Below are 21,358 nucleotides of genomic sequence, written 5' to 3' on the forward strand. Positions count from 1 at the left end.
ACATGGTGTAATAGCTAAAAAATTTGGTACGTAACGTACTACCTTGTTAACTGAAACCAGGTTTGCTAATGTAGGTGTCAGGGGAGTCTGGTATTGCCCACTAGTGGCAGTGAACGGAAATACATTTATTTTTCACTACTCGGCATATCTATTTTTGACCGATGATGCGACTGGCCTGTTCCGGTTTACCCATGTAGACTGGGTTGAGTTGGAGCAGAGTTCGCCACGAGAAAGAACACTCGAAAACCGTAGACATTGAACAGCCACCACATTGAAGAATCCTTAAATAAATTTTACTTTATTCCATGTTAGTCAACACAAGCGATTGGGGAACGGCAAAAGTTACGGTTCCACTGAAACGTTTTGAAAGCTTTTCAACCACTTCCATGCTGAGAATGTCGGTAAGCACAAGTCGAACGATTCTGGCTTTATAGTACAGTTTCTACCACGAGGTTATTTTATATCAACATTGACTAACTCCTTTATAAATTTTCAGAGAAGAAACACGTAGCCAAGCAAAGCAATTACCTGAGAGGCAATTGAAAATCAGCATAATAATGAGATGAGAAGACCATGTAGCATGGTTAAGCAACTTTGCTGTATATGGCGTAGCTCTGATGCCAGAAGATTTTTGATGTAAGCATATTAAAACCTTGTTAATTAATTCTTCAATAACAAAATATTTAATATATTAAACAGTGGCTGTGATATACATGGGGAATATTGCCACGTTGATTGCATAGGTAATTATTTGTCTAAAACGAAATTCTTTTGAAAATTAAAAGGTGTCTTCCTTGCCTTTTTGTAGATATTATTGAGAAGAGCTCCTGCGTCATTTATTAGTTTTTCTATTCAGTAAATATAAATTTTGTTATTGCATTTTCTATTCTAAGAATAAAATTTGAATGCTATTAAAAATGCAGACAGGGATCTGAGCTTCATGAAAAAACTGGAACAGTTAAGGAAGGAAGAGTTAAGAAAAAAAGAAGTGGACACCAAAATACCCCAACTGTGCTAAATCATTGTTTGTTATCGTGTAGAAAACTACAAGTGTGATGCTTGTCGAGGAAGAGATGTCAACAGTACAACCTGCGCAGAGTATCTCTGACATTTGCCTACAAGGTATCTTTTTCTATTAAGTTTTATCTTGTCTAATTTTCTTTGGTTGTTTACTGTATCATGTAGCAGAAAAAGATGGAGACAGTAGCGGAAGAAGAGGAAATTTTTTAAAAACTCCTAAAGAATGATGCAGACTGTTTTGACGATGATAATTGTACCCGAACATGTGAAAGAAAAACCCGTTGTCCCGGTTCCCAAGCCATCTCAACATACGGCAACAAAAGAAGGTATACTGTTAAATCGTTTAAACATTCATTGTTTCTAAAATTTATTTAGAGACTAGGAAAAGGCTAAAGGAAGCCATCGTTCCTCTGCTATTTCGGGGGACCACTGTCGCTAGAAGAATCACCCCGTCTATAGATTCGGGAGGTAAAAGCGCAATAAAAAAATCTCCAACACAGTAAGCAGAAGGTAGGTAGGCTGGTTATCATGCACACAAAATACAGTGAAATTTATTTGAATTGCCTTAAGACATTGTACCTGACAATTCGCTTGAAACGGTTTTAGGTCGTTCATTGTTATGAACCACAATAAATGTGTCAGGAAATAAATACTGCAGTGAATAATGCTGGCTAAAATTGGCGTCATCTTGTGTATATACCAGGTAAACGCATCATATTCGGGGAAGATATCAAGAAAAAAAAGATCTTTAAGAAAGTGTTTAAATTTTAATTATAATTTTTTTTTTTTTTATATTGGTGATAGATTTCGTCGTCAAAAACTCAATAAGAACTGGATATAACTTCAGCAAAGGCTAAAACATTTACCGTTGACATTTACTATGACGACGAAGCGTGTGAACGAGGCGATAACGAAAAGGAATCGGCCACTGTGTGGTACGTACATCATTTGCGGCATCGGTATTACGGCCAGCAATGCGATCCCACACATGAAGCAATGTTGCAACAAATACGAAAGCCAAACATTTCGGCACGTTCTATTGACCTAAATAGAAGGCAAGAACATGTTTGAGTTTTACAATACCAGTAATCGAATATACTCCATGCGAATTCGTGGTTTTTGTTAAGAGCATTGCAAAGATCCTATGGTAATTATGTAAATAAGTGTTTAAAGATACGAAATGAAATCCTTTATTGTCTACTTAGGTCAGCAAGACTGATGTATGCAGCTATTCTTCAGTACAGGAAGTTGTTGAAGAAACTGGAGAAATCTGTCCTATTCAAAAAAAATAAGTCTCCAACGTAACAACTGGGAGAGTAAAAATTTGTATGAAAGGTGGCTTAAAATTGATGAGTATTCGAAAAAAAAAAGCAACAAACATTTTGTTCCTGACGTTTTTTGTCCGCACATTCTATTTCTCATGCTTTTTTATTATTTTATTCGTCTACCAATTGATTCTCTGGTGTCACCTGCCCATTTAGTTTGTCTCGCTCTATGTTTAACGCTTAAAAATAGAATTAACGACTTCGCATTAATGCAGTTCTCGAATCAGCAAAATTTTTCGAATTCAGTTATTTTTGGTATAATTGAAAAAACAAGATGGCGCTGATACGCCGCTATGTTGGTTTTTTGATTCGGCTACGTGTGACAATTGGAACCCGTGTTCGAATATTTATTAACTGTGTTAAATTCCAATAAAAAGTTCGAAATCAAATAGTGTGCTATTTCCTGTCAAGTGTTATCAACCTCTTGTGTGCTTTTGAAGTGGAGCACAACAAATGTGATAATTTCTTGTGTGATGAGGAACCTTGTGATTTGCTGTGTCAGATCATGCATAGCAAAACTGCTTTTCATTATTCTGCTTTTAAGAAGTAGCTTGTGGAACATAAATCATAAAGGATGTTGACTAAGGAAACGGAATTCAAAGAACACGAAACTGTGGATTGAAATACCTTCATCTTATACTGCTACACATTGTCTGGTAATCCTCGTGTGTCAGTTCTGATCTGACAAGTGCATCATATTCCTTGAGGTTGTTGTCAGGCTTTAAATGACAGAGACTCTATGAATTGTAGGATCATCATGTCATTCCACCACTCATCGTCCCATCATCACTTTGTGCCAGTTCTAATCTGACAAGTTCTGATCACACTCCTCAAGGTTATGTTGCCAACCTTAATGATCTTCATTTCAGCAATGCGGTCGTTTCTACTTAGCCTATCAATTGGCAAGACTTTGTGTTGAGAAGTGAGGTATTAGACCTATATTTGAGCAGCCAGTGGCAGGTTTGCATAATTCTACTTTCATTCAGCGTGTAAAGCTAAAAACACAAGGGATGCTGGCCCTGGAGGGAGATCATCGTTTGATGCAAAATTTATGGATTTGAACATCTCATGCCATTCTTATTTTCTTATCCCAAATATCTTCTTGTGTAAGTTTTAGTCTGGTAAAAGCAGCTTATTCCTCAATACTGTGTTGCCGATGATGAACAAGCACCATTATAGTAATCTTGTTTTTTTACTTTACCAGCTAATTCACGTCTTTGACTCGCCCGCTGCCTCACATTTGCCTCGGTCGTCGTCTACACCTCTCCCATCCTCCCGTCTTCGCCTCGCCCGTCGTCCCGTCTTCGCCTCGCCCGTCGTCCCGTCTTCGCCTCGCCCGTCGTCCTGTCTTCGCCTCGCCCGTCGTCCCGTCTTCGCCTCGCCCGTCGTCCCGTCTTCGCCTCGCCCGTCGTCCCGTCTTCGCCTCGCCCGTCGTCCCGTCTTCGCCTCGCCCGTCGTCCCGTCTTCGCCTCGCCCGTCGTCCCGTCTTCGCCTCGCCCGTCGTCCCGTCTTCGCCTCGCCCGTCGTCCCGTCTTCGCCTCGCCGGTCATCCCTTCTTCGCGTCGTGGTCGCCCCGCCCGCCATCCCGTCTTCGCTTCGTGGTCGCCGCGTCTTCGCCTCGCCCGTCAACCCGTCTTCGCCTCGTCGTTTTGGTATTGTGCGTGTTTTGCAATGTTTATTCGTAACTAACCCGTTGGCTGCCACCCACCTTTTATCCCCTTTTTTTTTTAGCGTGACAGGGACGGGCCGCGCTGTTCTGCGCCATGGTTATCTGCCATGGGGTGGAGCAGCGCCACTGCCCAAGATTGGCCGAATGGCCCATAGGCAATGCACCATAGGGAATCCCTTGTTCGAGACGGCGATGTAGACCTGGGATGTGCATTTCCGTAAAGGTCTCATCGCCGTTTCAGCCCGGACTGTCCTCAGTCCCCCTTGGTCGCTATCCTTTAGATAGCGATGTAGCTATAGTAGATAGTAGTGGCGTGGCAGCCAACGCGTTAGTTAAGTGTATTTGTATGTATTGTATGTTGTATTATATTGTACTGTGAAATGTAAAAAAGTGGTGGAATTGTGGGAGGATGGAGGGACAATAAAAATACTGAAACTTATTTCAATTTTGTTTCATTTATTGTGTGGATATGTCTATACTAACTGAGCAGGGGATTGAACCCTAGTCCTCCACTATTACAATCTGATGCTTTACCACAGAGCCAACTTGGATGTTTATTGAAGTAGTACTATTCTTAGGTAACTTTGTCTGCATTGCATATGTCGATAAGCATCCAATGTTGATTTCATTTAACATATCACTGTCATGGCGCAAATGTAAGAGGCTGGCATGGCGTCATGATGTAGAGATTCCGTATGAGGTTCGACTCCTAAGATGTTCATAGTTAAAAATTAAATGTGATATGCGCTGAAAGGTGATGTTCGTACCAGAGATACCTAGAGAAAATTCTTTGAAGTTTAGCTCATATTACTTTTTTGTTTATTTTCTCAAGCAATAATCAGCAACTTTTGAAAGACAACGAGTCCACTTCAAAAGCAAATGTCAACCAGACATGCAATTTATATACAAAAATGTCTAAAATGGCAGATGATACAGACGAATCATGGTAATCTAGAATCGAGCTTCCCCCCTTAAACATTTTTGAGTCACAGGCATCATCAAGGACTCTCTTTCTCGTCAACATAATTACTAACCTGCATTAAGAACAGATTACCAAAAATCAGTACAGAAGTCTGGATGTCACATAGTAAATGATAATACTACAAAAACGGCCGTTCTTCCTTCAGTTGGCTCAGGGTAATCCCATTATTGTTTATTTATGTAGGTGTGTACCACATACCATGTGTCTTCCGTCAACTTATTTCTGGAATTGAAAATACCTCTTTGTTACTTTTCAAAACATAATACATAGATACTGTCATGAGTTTCAGCTATGGTACAGTATGATACCTATGGTTCTGTTTGATGGCTGTTACATTAAAACAGCTTACATTTGAGAAGCGCTGATGAATAAACAGCATATTTTAGATCCAAAACAAGGTCGTCTGAGAATGCAAACTTTTAGTGGTAGTTGGACTAGAATTTGCAAAGGATATTATATTAAAATGCATCCTGATTTTAAATCTGGTACATTATTACCCAGTGATACACTGATGATGTTAAATCTCCCAATCTGCAATGTCTCTTATTACTTCCTCTTTGTAACAGACTTTGAAGTGTTTTGTTTCTTCTTATGTCGGTGAGACACAGTGGCTTGAAGTATCTATAATAAAATAAAGGCTATAAGCACACACAAAGCAAGAAGTTAAATGTAATTCAATATTTATGTATAGCCTTGTTCATAATGTGGATTTGTACAGACCAAACAGCAGATACACAGGAAACCTATGGGAGTCCAACGGGCTGATGACACACTTTTGAAATCAACCTGGAGACTCAGTCTGAAAGACAACTGTTGAGCAAATTTTTTGTTACAAATGAAAACAAAGGGCCAAACACTTAAGTAATCTACATAAATAAAAATTGGAATCAGGCTACCTTGTAATTGAGCAATCATCTCTGCAATGTGCTTTAACAACATAATAAAACAATGCTCATTGTAATAACGCTCACGAATAATAAATACATGAATAAATCGCATGGCTTTGCAGTCCAAGCGTTAACGTTGGTGAATCTCTCAATTACTGTTCCTGCTAATTTCACTCAGTTAACCTATTATTTTAGCCACGTCGACCATGAAGAAGGAGGCGAGACACTGCAAACACGTGGTTACTTTGGGAAAGGTAAATCATACACAATAAAAGCATCCTAGCGCCATCTAGATTTTGCAGGAATATTTTTTAAGCCCGACCGGAAAAAGTCGGGCTTATTTAGTCGGTTTTAAAATTTTTTCTGCAAAATCTAACACTCATCGGAATTGGTTGAACATCACAGGATATACTCCAAATTGAATCTTAATTCCGGGAGAAATGCTATTTTTTTCAATAAGTGAATCGTTTTTGAAATACACCGAATATTTGACACAATGCTAGCGCGCTAGTACCAGTGTATTGGATTTTAACAAACCAAATCATCAAATCCAATCAAATCCAAATCACATCATTTGTGGATGTGGATTAAATTGGATTTTACTGCTTAGGTTAGTTAAAGTTAGCTTAGGTTAGTTTAGGTTATGTTACTCGAGAACTTTTGCTGTCTTGAATGATTTAAAGATCCAATGCAAATCCGCAAAAAATTGGATTTGCTTCGGATTTCTTTGTTTTTGCGGATTTGATTGGCCAAAATCCAATACACTGGCTAGTACCCTACAGGGCTAGCGCGATGCAGCAGAAATATTCGGTGAGTGTATGTAAAGAATTAACTAGAAATCTGACCGTTAGACGGCGATAGCAGTGAAACAGAAAAAAGGCCGATATTTTTTTTTTTTTTTTTGGGGGGGGGGGGGGGGGTAAAACGGATTGCCATATGAGGTGATTTAACCAGAGGATGGTTCAGAGTAATAAAAAAACATTAACCATACTAATAGAAATATGACTAAAATGTAATAATGTAGATTAACTGTATTTTTTTGTTGTTATATTTTTTATAATCCCGGGACGATATTTTAAAAAATCTTTCACAATTTCTTGCCTGATATAAAAATTAATCAGGAAAGAAAAATCGCAAAAGAAAATGGGATATGTCTATTTTTTAGAAAAACAAATATGGTCAGACATTGAAACTTGCATATAAATCCTCCGATTTGAGATTGATCAAAGAGTCTCTAGTCACAGGCTGCCACGCAATGGATATTATGTTCATGTTCTCCTCCTGGTCGACACAAACTTTTCAGCTGGAAGGGCACCCATGGCATCGTTCATAACTTTAATGACGAGTTCTCCTACTTGTCTGGCCATTTCTGGTTTCACTTCAGCGAAGACTTCTTGCGAGTTCTCATTCAGGAAATTGTTAACTGTCTCGCCTAATGATGTAGATAAAGAAGAAACGAAACATTAATCTTCAAGACTTGAAAGCATGCCAACTGCTTTGAATTAGAAATGAAGAGGCATGGCTAAAAGCTAATTGAAGTTTAGTTACGTTACTGACCTAAAATGGGATCACCGTTGAAAAGGTTGTTCAACCTCATACGCATTTTGCCAACATTTAAGTCAAGGGCGTTGTTGGCCACCTGGAGGTTCTGGTTTGGTGGATTTCCCTTCAAAACTAAATTGCTCGTGGCGTCAACAGTGACGTTGCCTGAAATTTTCAGTTGAGAGCAATGAATTAGGTTGAAAGGAAAATGCATGTGAAGAAAGAAGTGTTTCGTACTTAGAATGTTCCAAAATGTGCCAGTTCCTTCGACAGCAAGAACGAAGATCCTTCCAGAAACTTTGTACTGACCAGTTATACGCAACTCGGGAATTGAAAGTCGAAGTTTCATTGTCATCGCATCCGGATCGGCCCTATTGAGTGGCAACAGTGGCATGAATAAACACGTAACTTTCTTTTTTAAGAGATACAGACACTGGTATGAAGCGGTTTTATTTTCAGTTCACCTACGTCACACTGTTAGTGATGAACTTGGACAATCCACGGACTTGGATCTGAGAGAAAGTCGACCTGAATTCGCCTTGCACCAAATTAATGCTGCTGATGAACATCGGATCCTTATAAGAATTTAGAAAAAAACGTCATTTAACTTGAATTAATAATAATTACTGGGAAGCGACAAATGACTCACCAAAACGGGGACATTGATTTCCGGAATTCCTGCAATATTAAGAAAAAAAGAGATAAAATAAGGTACGGAAGAAATCAAGACGTATGAGGGATAATAGGATAGATGTTTACAAAAGAAAATAAGCTGATGATTCATCATAGTAGTAACTACACTGGCCGAGCTGGAAGAACAACTTTCACTTTCATTTCGAATGTGTTCCGCATGCAAAATTCGATATCTTTTTTTACTCTTTTTCGCCACTAGAAAGCACAGTTGCAAATAGCACACAAAGAACATCAGCCGTTGTAGAAATGATTTTCTTCTTTGTGAAAGGCTGAAGAAAATTGGAAGTTCAAAGTTATAAACGATTCTTACCTGTGGGCATGAAAGGTTTCAAATCCTCGACGATCTTAAAAAGGCAATTGTTTAAGGCAGCTTGGTTATTGGAGTCGCACTGTTTAAGGGAATCACCTATTCAATAAGGAAAAACAAAAATTAGATGTTTAGTATTTTAATCAAAACAAATTTCACATAAAATCCAAGTTTTGTGTTATTATCTGTGCCGATTTCTGTTACTAGGACACGCGGCTCTTTTTCAAACAACTTTAATTGTTTTGCACACGCTAAGGTAGACTTTAATGGAAGGTTTTGTTATAAAGAAATCAAACTTACCAAATTTCCCAGCTGACGTCGATGCAATTAAAGTGACGAAAAATATTGCCGCCCACATTTTTATTCACTTGACGATTTCTCGTTCTTACTCGGTTGCCAACGTCCTGAAGACTGATGAATTAACTGACCAAGTTCCAGGACAAAATATACCAGTCTCTTTTTCCCTCCCCTCTTTGCCCGCCTCCTCTCCCAAACAGTCCCCCCCCCTCGCCAACATCAGGTTTTTCCTTTTCCCCTTTTTTGCTTGTCCTTTCCATACAAAACTCGTAGCCTACATCGATGAAAATAACCTGCTTCTCATCAACCGCAATTACTTTTCAATTTCCTCGGTAAAAACATACAAAATTTGGCAATACCGAAGGATTTTCCCTTTTGAATTGTACACAGGTTTTACTTCTTCCGCATGATAGCCAGGATGCCTTACCGATCGCGATGCCATGGGCATAATTCCGTCAAATAAAAGCTTGTTTGATGTGGTACTTCTCATATTTGACACAAGACAAGCTTCATTTTTCCTTCATCTTGAACTACGAACTTCATAACGTTCTCGAATTTGCCGGAACGTATCCTCCTAAACGGGCTCATCTACTTGTTTTGAGAAAGTTTGTCTGGTCAATAAAAGTCGCGCGACAAAAACAAGTCGTACGGTCAGAAAAATAAAATACAGAACGAGGTCATGGCCGGAAGCGGTGAGGTGCGAAAGGTGTTTTTGATGCGTCACGGTTTGGAAAATACAATCGTTTTGACCTTGACGGAAGTTTGCCCTGCTCGCATCTCCCATCAACAGAATAACGAGGAAGAGTGTTCCTCCACTTCCTCGTCTGCTAAGCAAGGCTCACCCAGGTGCCAAATAATCACATTTCACCATGAATATTATACCACCTTCCATTTCCTGCGACGCCAATGGGAAAATTGATTTGAATATGCGAATAAAAACATTCATAAACTATAAGATTATATAAACAAATGCGTCGTACTCCTACTCCCAAGGACTTTACCTCTATCGGCTTAGTGGTAGGTAGAAGGCACGGGGATTACCACCACACTTACATCCGCGGTAGATGACGGAGTACTTGTCATGAATTTGGAAACGAGATGTGCGTCGCACTTCAAGGTGATAGGAAGCAATCATCTGTAAACCCTCACTTGAAACACATCAAGGCCAAGTAGCCCAAATTCCTAGTCCGATACTATTTTCTCCGTCTCGCTTTTGTGAGTTCTTCGTTTCAATGACGATAAACTATTCTTCGTGGTATGAATCCACGAAAAACTTAAAGATTTTTTTATTGCGCTTGATTTTTCCGTTGAAGCCGGCCACAATAAAATGATGGTGGTGCTCAATTACAACCGAGATAGGGCGTCTCTCCATTTCGATACATGTTGTAGATTTTGGAAAGCCTTGACACGTCTGTAGAGGACGGGGCAGTCCATGGAGACACAATCTTGCTGGATGCGACTGTTGTCCGTACAGCTCTGGCAAATGCTGATTAATTCGGTGTAATCTTTTTCTCTAATACGTTGCATGGCCGAAAGGGAGAACGCGCTGGCCTGGCGATTAGAACTACATGCAGCGCATAGGCCGTTTGCCAAGATAGGCTCATCACACAGGAGGCAAAGTGATGAACCAAAATACTGGGAAATGGTTGCCTTCCGGGCATTCCCATGATCGTTTTGTATTAGGGACGATGGCGCAACACCCACCCGTGGAAGGTTTTGATACCTGTGATAGATCAAGGACTCGTTACATTAAATTCTTCCCCCTTGACAGTTGATCAATTTACCATGAAAGAACGTCAACTCCCAAAAGACCTAAGCACCTTTGCAGTGCAGGAATGATGGCCCGGCTTATGTAATAATGGGCATTTAATCGAAGAGATGTATCTACTAGCAGCTGATTAGCTGGCACAACCAACCGGATAAGGGGTACACCTGGAGATCCATAAACTATAATATACGGGACGCGCTCTCCAATCCGCGGTTCAGAGCGACGATCGATTCTTACTTTTTGCCTACAAAAATTTTTAATTCGTAAATAAAGGGAGAAAATGCCAGGCGATTTATAACTGACTTGGCAATCTCCAAAGCTGGAACGCATGCACCTGGTTTATATCCTTCGCGGCCACGAAATTCTTTGGCAAATATGAAATCTTGCAAGCTGTTGCGATTTTGCAAGATTTTCATGAACTGTCGCTGAAGGTAAACTTTCACTTTACTGACATCGCACGATTCAAACAGCAAACGTAGCGAACGTTCAAGGAGCTACGAAGTGAGAGAACGTTTGTTACCAGCCAGATTAGAAGTAAAACGAGTGCACCCCTCGATACCTTAACAACAGCAGGGCACCCATCGCGGCGCACGGTCTCGATTCCTTTGGCTTCGTATACCGGTTCCTTTTGATTTACAGATTCATACTTATAGCCGACATATCTTTTCTTTGTCTGCGCAGAAAAGTGCGAACATATTAATTAAGCAATTTAAATATTAGTTACAAAACAATTTACTGACCTGAAGAATGCATGGCTGATAAACTTTTTCAAACTTGAGTTTCACAGGTTGAGGATTGGCTTTAGTAACGGCATGTGCAATTTCATCTCCAATTTTGAAAGCTTCTTCTCGGCTCCGACCGGATAACAAAACAAATACAGAGTCTGTATCGCCATAGACGACTCGTGCCTTCCATTCTTTGCGTTCTTCGATCAAACGAATCGCTCGCTCCAGCGTTTCACGACCTTTGCTAACAACACTATCACCCAGTTCAACGCATGGCATTCGGCCAGAGAAATTGGCTGACGTGTATCCATAGGTCACATTAGCAATAAGTTTAAGCCCCAACTGTCGTGAATCAAAGACCCGCCGTAAAGTTGTATCCCCTTCATATTCTTTCATGGACTGTTTCACCTAGAAACATAATCGATTTAAACGTAAAAGAGAAAAATAAATATAATATAATAGTTAGCGGATACCATTATTCTCGTGTTAAGAATTTCGCTTAGCATCTGCGGTATGATGCCTGTTCTAACTTCCGGTTTGACGAACACAACACCTGCTGGTGATATGTTAACCAAATCTTGTTTAACTAACTTTCGGACTGTAGCAGGAGGGACGAGCAACTGAGTACAGCCGAATTCAAACGGCTCGTTTCTAACAAGGGGAGGCAATGTCATCAGTTATTATGAAAATATAATAATATATTTGATGCTTACTTTCCCAAGAGTTGCGCTCGGCCCAGGCATGTAGAGTAGCAATAATTGTACGCTATAATCATTGATGGATAAAGCGACTGAAAATCTAAAACCAGTACGGGATCCGTGTAAAACCTGAAATAGTACATCAACCAATGACGTAAATGATTAAACAAGATGTTTTTACATTTTTTTACTTGGATTCCGGTTCTAGGATCAGTGGAAGCCATTCTGGTGCTTTCATTCTTGCACGTTGCTGAACCGATGGCGAGACCGCGATGAAGTTTTTAGGTTTGGCCAATCTTAGCATCATTGATTCAACTCGATACTTTTCGTACAATATAAGTTAATACTAATATTAGTGGATTTCCGAATAAAAGGTTATACTTGAGATCCACGAGTAAAAACTTCGTAAAACTGAATTCCAAAAAGTCGGGCTAATTCACTCGTTCTGCCGATTACATCAAGTTGTTCCATAAGATCTATATTGCCTCGGACGCGAGAGATGTAGTGTTCAACTACTTGCCACCTGAAAAGCGAAACATTTAACGGATGCCAATAGAAAATTTCTTATAAAATGAATTACCGATCGTGATTGCTGTGCCACCAGACAGTCAGTTTTTCAAAGGGGAAAGTTGACACTCGCCGATGTAGAATGTGAAAAACCATGTTCTCAAAGGTATAACTTTGAAGCGCAACCTATCAGCTGAATAGTTAGAGTCTATATCTAACGAATGAGGAAATACCTCGGAATGAAAATGTTAAATACCTCAACTCGAAGGATACGCCACAGGTTAAGAACTATACGACCACCGATAGTGATGTCGGAATTCTTTTCTACCATGTAACCTCCTTCAATAATATCTTCAAGAACACCAGTGGGACGCTCTGGAAAGGCTCCTGGTATCCGTGAAAGTTGATTCTGAACATTTATTCCGAGGAATTTTCCACGTTGTAGTAAATAGCCCCACGACAACATTTCAATCTGTGAAAATTAGGAATACATTCCAATGGTTCAATTTTTTACAGTAAATAATGAAACTAACCTCATAGCCAACCACAATATCAGGATCCCAAAAGCTAACAAGCTCTCGAAGTTGCTCGAAAAGAGCTGCCTCGCTGCCAACAGAAAGGAATTCCACGTTGACAATTCCAGAGCGACGGAAAAATTTACTTTTCTGGTTCGATTCCGGAGTCTTTTCTGGGTCAATAACAATTACACCCGTCACCATGTCCGGTGTTGGGCTATGTAAAGGCACGTCGTTGGTGACAGTATAGAACAATGCGATGACAGCATCAAATTCCGGATCTGGCCGTAAACTTTGTCGCGTTTCAATATGAAGTTCCACACTCAAAATAGTCAAATACTGGTTCTAAATTTTAATTAATTCGGGAATGTAAACAGTAATTTAATTCAATATTTGAGTTTTAAAAAACGGATTAATACTTGATGTACAGCTTTCGCTTCGTGGCAGTTTCCAAATGAAACTCTGAATCCAAAACTGTTGTTTAGAGACGGTGCTTCCAATTGTGACCGATCACCAGCCTTGGCCTTCCTCGCAGCTTTATTTAAAGCTTCGGTTTTGATTACTGATTGCTTGCCAACGTTCGAAGACTCTTGAATCTGTTTTTCTTCTAACCATTTGATGACTGTTTGTCTAGACGGTGGCTTTGAAAGCGGAGTAAGAACGATTGGAACATAGGCATCGTTCGAGCTTATTTCATCAATCTAAAGTCATACACAAGGTAATGATTAACAGCGTATGTGCGTTGTTATTTCAAAAGCTAAATTATACGCATTACCTGGCATAAACGTTTGCCAAAATCTGGCAGATGGCAGACCAAATGTGTTCCAATTGTTACTGATTGTTGACGAATATCTTTTGTTTTGGAAGTTGATAGAAAATCATTGGCATCACTCCAGTAAGGCTTGCCATTGTCTTTCGATGGAATGTCGTACAGATTCAAGGTAGACACCACACGTTCCCTGCTTGGGCTGTCCACGGCGGTTACATATATTTTCGATGAATGAAATATTTGCGGATAAATTTTCAAAGAACTATCAGCCAATGAGGGTTGCTCTGCTTCAGTTTTATCAGCATCGGCAATATCTTGGAGAAGCAAACTACTGTCCTCGTTCCAAGAAAAGTTGGACGAACTATTTCGGCTGCGAACAAGCAAATGGCTACTGGAAGATTGTGATAAATTTGGGGTTCGTGAACGAGACGCATTCAATTCAACATCGGATAATGCCTCTTCTCCAGAATTTTCCATATTGGACAGTGGTAACATTCTAGAGCGTTGGTTAGTATCAGTAACTATGGAAGAGAGGGAGTTGATGCCAGGGTCGCTAGTGTAGTCTTCTGGCTCCTTTACTAATGTTGTACTTTCTTTCTCATTACTTGAGACTTCGCTGGAATTTTCGTTCTCTTTCGCTATTTCTTCAGCTACAAACCCACAGATGTCTACATTCGTAGTTTGTTTAGTTTCTTCTGATTTGGTTTCTAATACTTTTCCTTCAATGCTTTCACTTCCGATGGCAATAAAACTTTCTTTTTGTCTGAGCTCGCAGGTAAGTTTTACTTTCTCTGATTTCGTTAAATCGTCTACACTTGTGTCAATATGTTGGCTTTCTTCCTTTACTTGTGATTCTCCGCTTATATTATTTCTAATTTCTTTTTCGGCACTCGGCTTTCCTTTACGCTTTCGTTTTCTGGGATTTGGTTTGAACAAACTCTCTTGACGAGGAACATGAGACGAAATTCGAAGATTTCGAAGGGTTCGCTTTTGGTAAGCTAAGATTTCTTCCTCCAGGCTCTTCAACACTACCAGTCCAGAATTCATCTTGACTTTGCAACCTTTTGTGGCTTCGAAAGCTGAAATGTCTTGCAACAAAGGTCGTATGGTTACTCGCGCATCTTTGATTGGAGTTAACGGCCGTGGAGGTGATTCTGAAGGCTGAAAAGGAGGAGGGCTTAAGTAGCTCATTGTGTACAATGCGTCTGTATATTCAGACTTGTTTGATTTTATCGTTAATTCTGAACTTGGTAGACTGCATATATGGCTGTCTTCTAGACATGTTTCGTCGACTACTGGAAAATTCGCTCCGGGTGTTGTTGCCAAAGACGTCGAATAGGCACTAGGAAAACGTGGAGGACTGGACGATGGATAACGCAGCTTTATGGCAGTGTAAGTATCATGTGATACTTCACTGATGGTCGCGTTTGACGTCGAGCGAAACATTAAAGGTCTATATTTTTTTTCTTTTTTCACGCGCCTCTTTCCGGCAAGATCTTGCCGTTCATCCTCTGAGCTGCTGTCGTCGGCCCCATCGACATTTGGCAGACAATATTCGTCAAATGACGAATTAGAGGATTCTTCAATGATTTCATCGCGCTCAGTGATTTGTGCAAGAGAGGTGGAAGCTGAGGCAAATCGATTGTTATTTTCGTGGCCATCTTGTGGAAATATAATTGATAATTAGATACTGTAACGGAAACAAGATGATGTAAATTCCTTACTTGTAAACATATCAACAGAATGTTCTGATTCTTCAAAGATCTGGGACATTTCCATGGTTTCGCGTTCCTCATCACTATCACTTTTAGGGTCACTGATGCCTATTTGGGCTATATTATCAGATGTGGTTCCGGAATGTTGTGTCCCTAAAACACTGTCATCGTCGTAAGGTAAATCCTCGACTGAATCGCCACTGGAAACAAATTCTAATACTGGGGTAGTCACAGTCAGCCTTAAAGTTCGTGAATTCTGTGATTTAACTGCTGTATCCTCCAAGGAGCTTGAAGATTCGGATGGCGTGCAAACAAAGGATTCGTGCTCGTCAGCTAAATCGCAGAGGATGTCAAGTAAGTCAGCATCTCCTTCCACAGGATGCTGCCCCTTTGTTTCCAGTGAGCTATGAAAATCGATGCTGGAAGCCGACAATAATGTACCCTCTACTCCTTCTGGCGTTTCAATAGCTAAACTCGTTTCTTGCTGCTCATTCACCTCGCAGAACGACAGCGAAACATCTCCCTGATTATGAAGCAAAGTGATTTGTTATTAAATGCAAATAAAATTTAACTTCTATAAAACTTATATACCGTTTCACTAGCATACTCGCGCAACTGTTTACTCAAGTTGGCTTTGTAAAATATGTGACTGGATGTTGGTACGGCTTGTGATCTGGGTTGCGAAGCCGGAGGGTTTATGGTATCCAAATTAATATTTTTCACTTTACGGCGTTCTATTTCTTCATCCCACAAAGCAGCTAGACCGGGATTCATTTGAATTCCATCTAAGAAATCCCACAATAGAAAATTAATAATAAGTAAACAAAGAAAACACTCAATGAAAACAAAAAGGATGGATTACCTTGGACATCTAAGGAATTTAAAATATCACTGGCAAAACAGTCGAGCTCCATCTCACACGTGCTAACGGGTTCGGCTTTACTGGGATAAAAATTATCGACGTTGTCTCCTATTTTTCAAAAACAACTAATCTTAACGACAATAGTGGCAATAAAAAACATCGGTTTCACCTGGGTTACGGCGTGCAAAAGCTTTTTTTAGGTGAATAAAATTCATTCCTTGCAAATTAAAATCCATAAGAAACTGCAGAATGAAGGGTATATGAGCTTCGCAAGGTTGGAGAATCTTTTTCAGCACAGCTCCATTCTGGTAGCATAATTTATCATTACCATCAGGAATATTTTAAGCTTACAGTACAGTATTATTACCAGTAAAAGGTCATATGAATGCTTCCTTGTGTTTGGGTTGTAAAAATATACTTTGAATAGTTGATGTTCTTTGGCATGAAACCCATAAATTGGAATACCGCTGACAAGCACAGCCTTGAAAACATGATGAAATGATGAATTACCCTGGCCTTGTAAAATATTGATGGCTTTATCAAGAGCCATAACAATCTGGTGCCCCATCTGTTCAGGTGGGGCTGATCCATCATATGGAATGTACAAATATGGAAATACTCCATGAACATGAAGGCACACCTTGTGACCTATTAGAAAATTTAGACAGGTAAATGGTTAATCTATTTGAATGTAAGTATTTCTTCAACACAGATTATCAGTGAAACATGGACAAGAATGGTTGCTGTATACCTGTTGAAGTTGAGCCAAAAACCCTAATGACGGGAACTTTTTTTACTTCTAAGCCTCTATATGTAGAGTAACCAATATCCAATCCCGGAATAGGATTAGACATGTAGTAATCGGCACTCACCAGCCGGACAGAAACTACTGCGACTGGTTTATTTTCAGCTCTTGCCATCATATTCATGATGCAAAATAGACTAGGATGTTTCCCCACAAACAAAAACAAAATTATAAGTTTTAGTATTCTTTATAACTGAACAATGGTACTGTTGAATAGCTTTCATTTTATCGCGCCAAAACAAAATCTGTATTGTTTGTGCACGACTTTCTGTCTACAAAAGTGCTATTCAGGTTTCCCTCAGTTTCTATCTGAGAAAAGCAGACGAAAGCAGGAGCCCCATTGCCAACTTCACCAAGTAAAAGAAAATTCTGATTACCATTAGCACCAGGCATGCTTGTTGCTGCTACAACAACTATGGTATATGTTACAATCCTGAAATAGTTTTAAGTATAGATGTCCACTCAAAAAAGGGATAGAATAACTGCAAATAACAAAGTGAGTACGGTTTAAAAATTTTATGTATTAAAGGGATTTTGTAAATTTGTTTCCAAAAGAAGAATTTTGAAGTAAGAATTTACTATTTACAGACCAAATATAAACAAACAAAAAAAAAACAATTTGGAGAAAATAAGCCCCTCACCTACAACATTCCACCAGGAAACTCCTGAACAAATCCTCCATAATGGCAATCCGGTCAGAGTAGTGAACTGACAACATATTTCAGTGACCATTTCACCGCTCTTGACACTTGGCCACCATGAAGAACAAAGTTTCCATCAGGAGAATCCCTTCCTTGCCTAGCTCCTTAGTAAATCCCCCGTATTGGCAATCTCTTCAGAGTAGTGAGTTGACCACATTTTCCAGGGACCATCCCACCACTCTTGATAGTTAGCCAATATAGGTTTTGTAAGTATTCCATTTTGAAAGTATTGGAAATCACAGTTTGAGCTGAATACATCAAACCGAAAAATTGCGAATCCTTATGTGTGGGAGGCCTGCGGAACCATGGCTAGTAAGTACCATTTCGCCTATTTTCCCCTTATTTCTAAATAAAAGTGTGCGTGAAAGCATTTGCTATTACGATATATTTCAAATTTAACTAATAAAGCATCTAGTTCAATAATATATTGTTCATTTAAGTTGGAATTTGAATGAATAACAATTGAAAATGCTGCAGGTCTCTCAACAGCTGTTGACCAGCTGATTACAAAACAGAAGACGTTGGCATTTCCTTTGCCCATTATTTTCGTGCAAAATTTCGAACGTTATGCGAAGGTTTCATGAACTTGATGACACAAGAAAAAGAGTTTTTGTAGAAAATGTGAATAAAACTTTGCTTTAACCCTTAGCTGTTATACGAGAATGAGACCAAGAAGAAAAGTTATTTTAACAACTTAACTGTTGTTGATTTTAGGCTTGATGCTTATAAGATCTGTTTGTGGACGTTTGGCATTCGTTTTCCTTCGCCATGATAAATTTTTCGTCGAAAACCGCTCCAACCCGCTCTTCTTGACAGTCAATAATCAATCTTGGTAACGAGATTTAAAAAACCAGATGGAAATCTTTCGTAAAATCGACCACATTCAGTGGAATTCAGTTTCAGAATTCTTTGCCCGATTAATTGGAGAGAATACGCAAATGGGCAAACCCCCATTCTGCTGGAGTTTCAATGAGGGGCCTGTGGAACGAAAGCCAGATTTAAAGGAATTTAAAGTCAGCCGTCCAGGCCAAGTGTTAAGTTTTAAAAATTACTTAAATCTGATGATGCATTTGATGATGTTTCTCGAGACAAATCGTAACTACAATTGGCGATTCCCGGCAGACGGATATCTAACAGATGGCCTCTCTGAACTGCTAACTGGAATACAATTTTGAGGCTTTAATTTTGATTAATTCAACTAATAGACCAATTATGGATAATGGTGAAACCTTTTTGTTCATGGCAAAGACTTTGTTAATCACGTCTCTAGCGACGAGAACGCAAAAAACATTTGCCAAAGTTGTTTCTTTGACGAAAAGGTACTCGAGGGTTGATCTCTGCCAACTGATGTAACGACACGTTCCAGTGGCAGCAATTGATACCTAGGGAAATTTGAACTTGTGTAAAATCCTGCTCAAATCATCTTGATGTCGATCTTGGCTTACCCGAAATTTGTCTTCGATAGAAGCACGACTAGATTCAAATTCCGGAGAATCAAGAAATTCGTTTGCGTCTATGGTGTGTAGTATTGTTCCATCGGATACCACTTGCACCTGTTTTTTACGTTGTTATTACGAGTACAAGGAGATTTTAAAAAATGTAAAATAGCGAATTTTGATACCTTTCCGGAAAGCATGATGGATAGTCGATCAATGCGTGTAAGATTTTGAAGAGCATAAAAATCCCCTATGGGTAAGAAAGGAAATTCATTAAATCAGAGCTAACAATATCTAGTAATGATTATTTACCAGGATATAGGGTAGAGATCTCAGCATATTCTTGGCTCACCAACTTCTTGAATGTCATTCGACTAATCTATTGGTACAACCTTTTGAATAAAGAATCGAAACTACTTGTGACAACTATCACAAACACCTTACCCCAAGAGGTTGGAAGAGAAGCGCAAAAAGGGCCTCTACTTCTGGGTCGAGACGCACAGGCCGTATACGATAGAGATCGTACATCAGTTGGCAAAAATTAAGGAATACAAAACCAAAGGTCCAAGAAAATATGTCAGGAGCACAGAGCATATTCCAGGCCCAAGTAGAATACAACAAACCACCTGGCATAGAAATCGTCATTTACATAACTTTAAAGAAGAAAACCTTGTTATATTAGATTGATATGAATTTACCTACTAAAAGAGCGGCGTGCATGATGACAATGCCTACAGAGTGATCTGGTGCCAGGCATGAAATGAAGAAGCAACCGTAAGCCAACTGGAAAAGAATGTGTTGTGGCTCACGCCAACTTTCACAAGGTATCAAGAAACCTATGGGGCAATGTAAAAGATTTACAATATAGAACTGCCAAAACTATTTTAAGGTAAACTAAGATCGTTCTGTTCGAAACTTACGTCCCCACGACGTATTGAATATGTCGTTAAACTGTAAAGTGTCGTTAAACGTGTGCGTCATGATGGTCCTAAAAACAGGTTCTCTATCGATGATGTTTGCAGTTCCCGTGACATTTCCGTTATCCATTTCAGGTGGTGATAAATACAAGGAATCCATCAGACACTTGTTGTTGTCAGTTAGAATACTGCTTCCTACAACAATCCTCTGTCTTCTTGCCTACTGCTAAGAGAAAACAGTTTTCAACAATGCAGCGACTCCAAATCGATCGCTCTTCATTTTCAAAACGGCGCAGGCGTCGTAAAATCGTTGTGTAATAGTTTTACTATATTTATGATTTGTAGTATTTTTTCATGTCACATCTGGGGTGATCCTAAGGCTTGTTTTTTAGAAATACAAAGTCATTATTTCGGCCAACAACTTTTCCCTAATTTTAAACTTACCAGCATTAAGACTACAACCAAAGTAATTCATCAAGTTGTAACAGGAAGTCCAACACATCGGTTTAAAGGAAAAATCTGTATAGGTATGGTAGCTAACTGCTCACAGATGGTCATGACAGTGTTTCTGCTGACAGTGATATTCCATTGGTTTTTAGGTTTAGCCTAAGTTCAAAGGGTGCCACTTCAACATGCTGGATCGTTTCTTTTCTCTGTGCTTTCTCGAGAACCTTCACGAGGGCCAGAATCACTATGATAGGTATGGCCATCAAGAATAAGTACCATGTTCTATGAACCTTAAAATCAGTCAGAGTCAGAGAAGTTTCAGAAAACTAATAAAGACCATTAATGGATTACCTGGGGTCTCTTTTTGCAATAAAATTATGTTGACTTAAGGCAACCAGCGTTTCGGTTCACGGAAAACCGACGTCGTCTGCAAAGCTCTCACGTGCCTCTTAAGTTGAAGACGATTGTGCCTCAAGAAATGTGTATAGCTCCTGGCCTTCTTGTAGTGAATAATGCATTTGTTTGCAGTTGAAATGCTCTTTGATGTTTCATCAAGGGTTTTTTTAAAACTTTCTTTTTCAGCGATTTATTTATTGAACTAAAAGCGCGACACTATGCTGTGTCACTTAACTTAGTGGCTTAATCTAACAGCATTGACAAATGGGATTGATAGCGAAAGACGAACGTGTGAACTTCAATGGACAAGTGCCGTCTACTTTAACGCGTACCGATTTGCCTTTCATAGGCGCTTTAGCTTCAAGCTTTGTGCAG

At 39.5% G+C, this 21,358-nt stretch overlaps 3 protein-coding genes and 3 long non-coding RNA genes across 9 annotated transcripts; 2 read left to right on the forward strand and 4 right to left on the reverse strand.

Moving 5' to 3' along the window:
* Positions 1-208: 208 nt before the first annotated feature.
* On the forward strand, positions 209-2,668 carry LOC130694699 (uncharacterized). 3 transcript variants are annotated; one of them, XR_009420854.1, is made up of 10 exons: positions 209-401; positions 497-636; positions 700-743; positions 809-855; positions 924-972; positions 1,041-1,346; positions 1,396-1,530; positions 1,627-1,723; positions 1,825-2,167; positions 2,226-2,668. It is a non-coding gene; the product is annotated as an uncharacterized LOC130694699 (long non-coding RNA). The 3 variants fall into 3 exon arrangements; XR_009420852.1 differs by having other exon boundaries at positions 924-1,346; XR_009420853.1 differs by having other exon boundaries at positions 924-1,346; positions 1,403-1,530.
* Positions 2,669-4,877: 2,209 nt separating this feature from the next.
* LOC130694712 (uncharacterized) lies at positions 4,878-6,026 on the reverse strand. Its single transcript, XR_009420906.1, has 4 exons — positions 5,893-6,026; positions 5,494-5,806; positions 5,305-5,430; positions 4,878-5,218 (listed from the first exon to the last, which is right to left on the reverse strand). It is a non-coding gene; the product is annotated as an uncharacterized LOC130694712 (long non-coding RNA).
* A 1,036-nt stretch (positions 6,027-7,062) lies between these two features.
* LOC130694674 (protein takeout-like) lies at positions 7,063-8,884 on the reverse strand. Its single transcript, XM_057517770.2, has 7 exons — positions 8,726-8,884; positions 8,429-8,524; positions 8,075-8,103; positions 7,894-8,000; positions 7,663-7,796; positions 7,441-7,590; positions 7,063-7,315 (listed from the first exon to the last, which is right to left on the reverse strand). Exons 1-7 carry the CDS (start codon positions 8,781-8,783, stop codon positions 7,152-7,154), a joined length of 738 nt encoding a protein of 245 aa, XP_057373753.1. The 5' UTR covers positions 8,784-8,884; the 3' UTR covers positions 7,063-7,151.
* Positions 8,885-9,596: 712 nt separating this feature from the next.
* LOC130694628 (DNA polymerase zeta catalytic subunit-like) lies at positions 9,597-17,317 on the reverse strand. Of its 2 annotated transcripts, none has more exons than XM_057517698.2 (20): positions 17,033-17,312; positions 16,649-16,929; positions 16,451-16,586; positions 16,282-16,389; positions 16,011-16,204; positions 15,429-15,942; positions 13,711-15,365; positions 13,355-13,636; positions 12,954-13,280; positions 12,677-12,892; positions 12,494-12,606; positions 12,295-12,436; positions 12,105-12,235; positions 11,929-12,042; positions 11,689-11,866; positions 11,231-11,623; positions 11,050-11,163; positions 10,794-10,984; positions 10,507-10,734; positions 9,597-10,445 (listed from the first exon to the last, which is right to left on the reverse strand). In XM_057517698.2, the coding sequence occupies exons 1-20, from the start codon at positions 17,208-17,210 to the stop codon at positions 10,067-10,069; spliced, it is 5,874 nt and encodes a 1,957-aa protein (XP_057373681.1). In that variant the 5' UTR covers positions 17,211-17,312; the 3' UTR covers positions 9,597-10,066. The 2 variants fall into 2 exon arrangements, with proteins under 2 accessions (XP_057373681.1, XP_059350922.1); XM_059494939.1 differs by having other exon boundaries at positions 10,208-10,445; positions 10,535-10,734; positions 17,033-17,317.
* A 137-nt stretch (positions 17,318-17,454) lies between these two features.
* LOC130694702 (uncharacterized) lies at positions 17,455-18,522 on the forward strand. Its single transcript, XR_009002115.1, has 3 exons — positions 17,455-17,582; positions 17,675-18,099; positions 18,265-18,522. It is a non-coding gene; the product is annotated as an uncharacterized LOC130694702 (long non-coding RNA).
* LOC130694658 (popeye domain-containing protein 3-like) lies at positions 18,199-21,029 on the reverse strand. Its single transcript, XM_057517745.2, has 11 exons — positions 20,939-21,029; positions 20,585-20,877; positions 20,144-20,520; positions 19,922-20,059; positions 19,668-19,849; positions 19,536-19,602; positions 19,409-19,473; positions 19,233-19,340; positions 19,017-19,169; positions 18,840-18,945; positions 18,199-18,765 (listed from the first exon to the last, which is right to left on the reverse strand). Exons 3-11 carry the CDS (start codon positions 20,298-20,300, stop codon positions 18,671-18,673), a joined length of 1,071 nt encoding a protein of 356 aa, XP_057373728.1. The 5' UTR covers positions 20,301-20,520; positions 20,585-20,877; positions 20,939-21,029; the 3' UTR covers positions 18,199-18,670.
* Positions 21,030-21,358: the final 329 nt, after the last annotated feature.

The sequence above is a fragment of the Daphnia carinata genome, chromosome 4 (genome assembly GCF_022539665.2).
Source record: "Daphnia carinata strain CSIRO-1 chromosome 4, CSIRO_AGI_Dcar_HiC_V3, whole genome shotgun sequence".
In the NCBI taxonomy this organism is placed as follows: Eukaryota; Metazoa; Arthropoda; class Branchiopoda; order Diplostraca; family Daphniidae; genus Daphnia; species Daphnia carinata.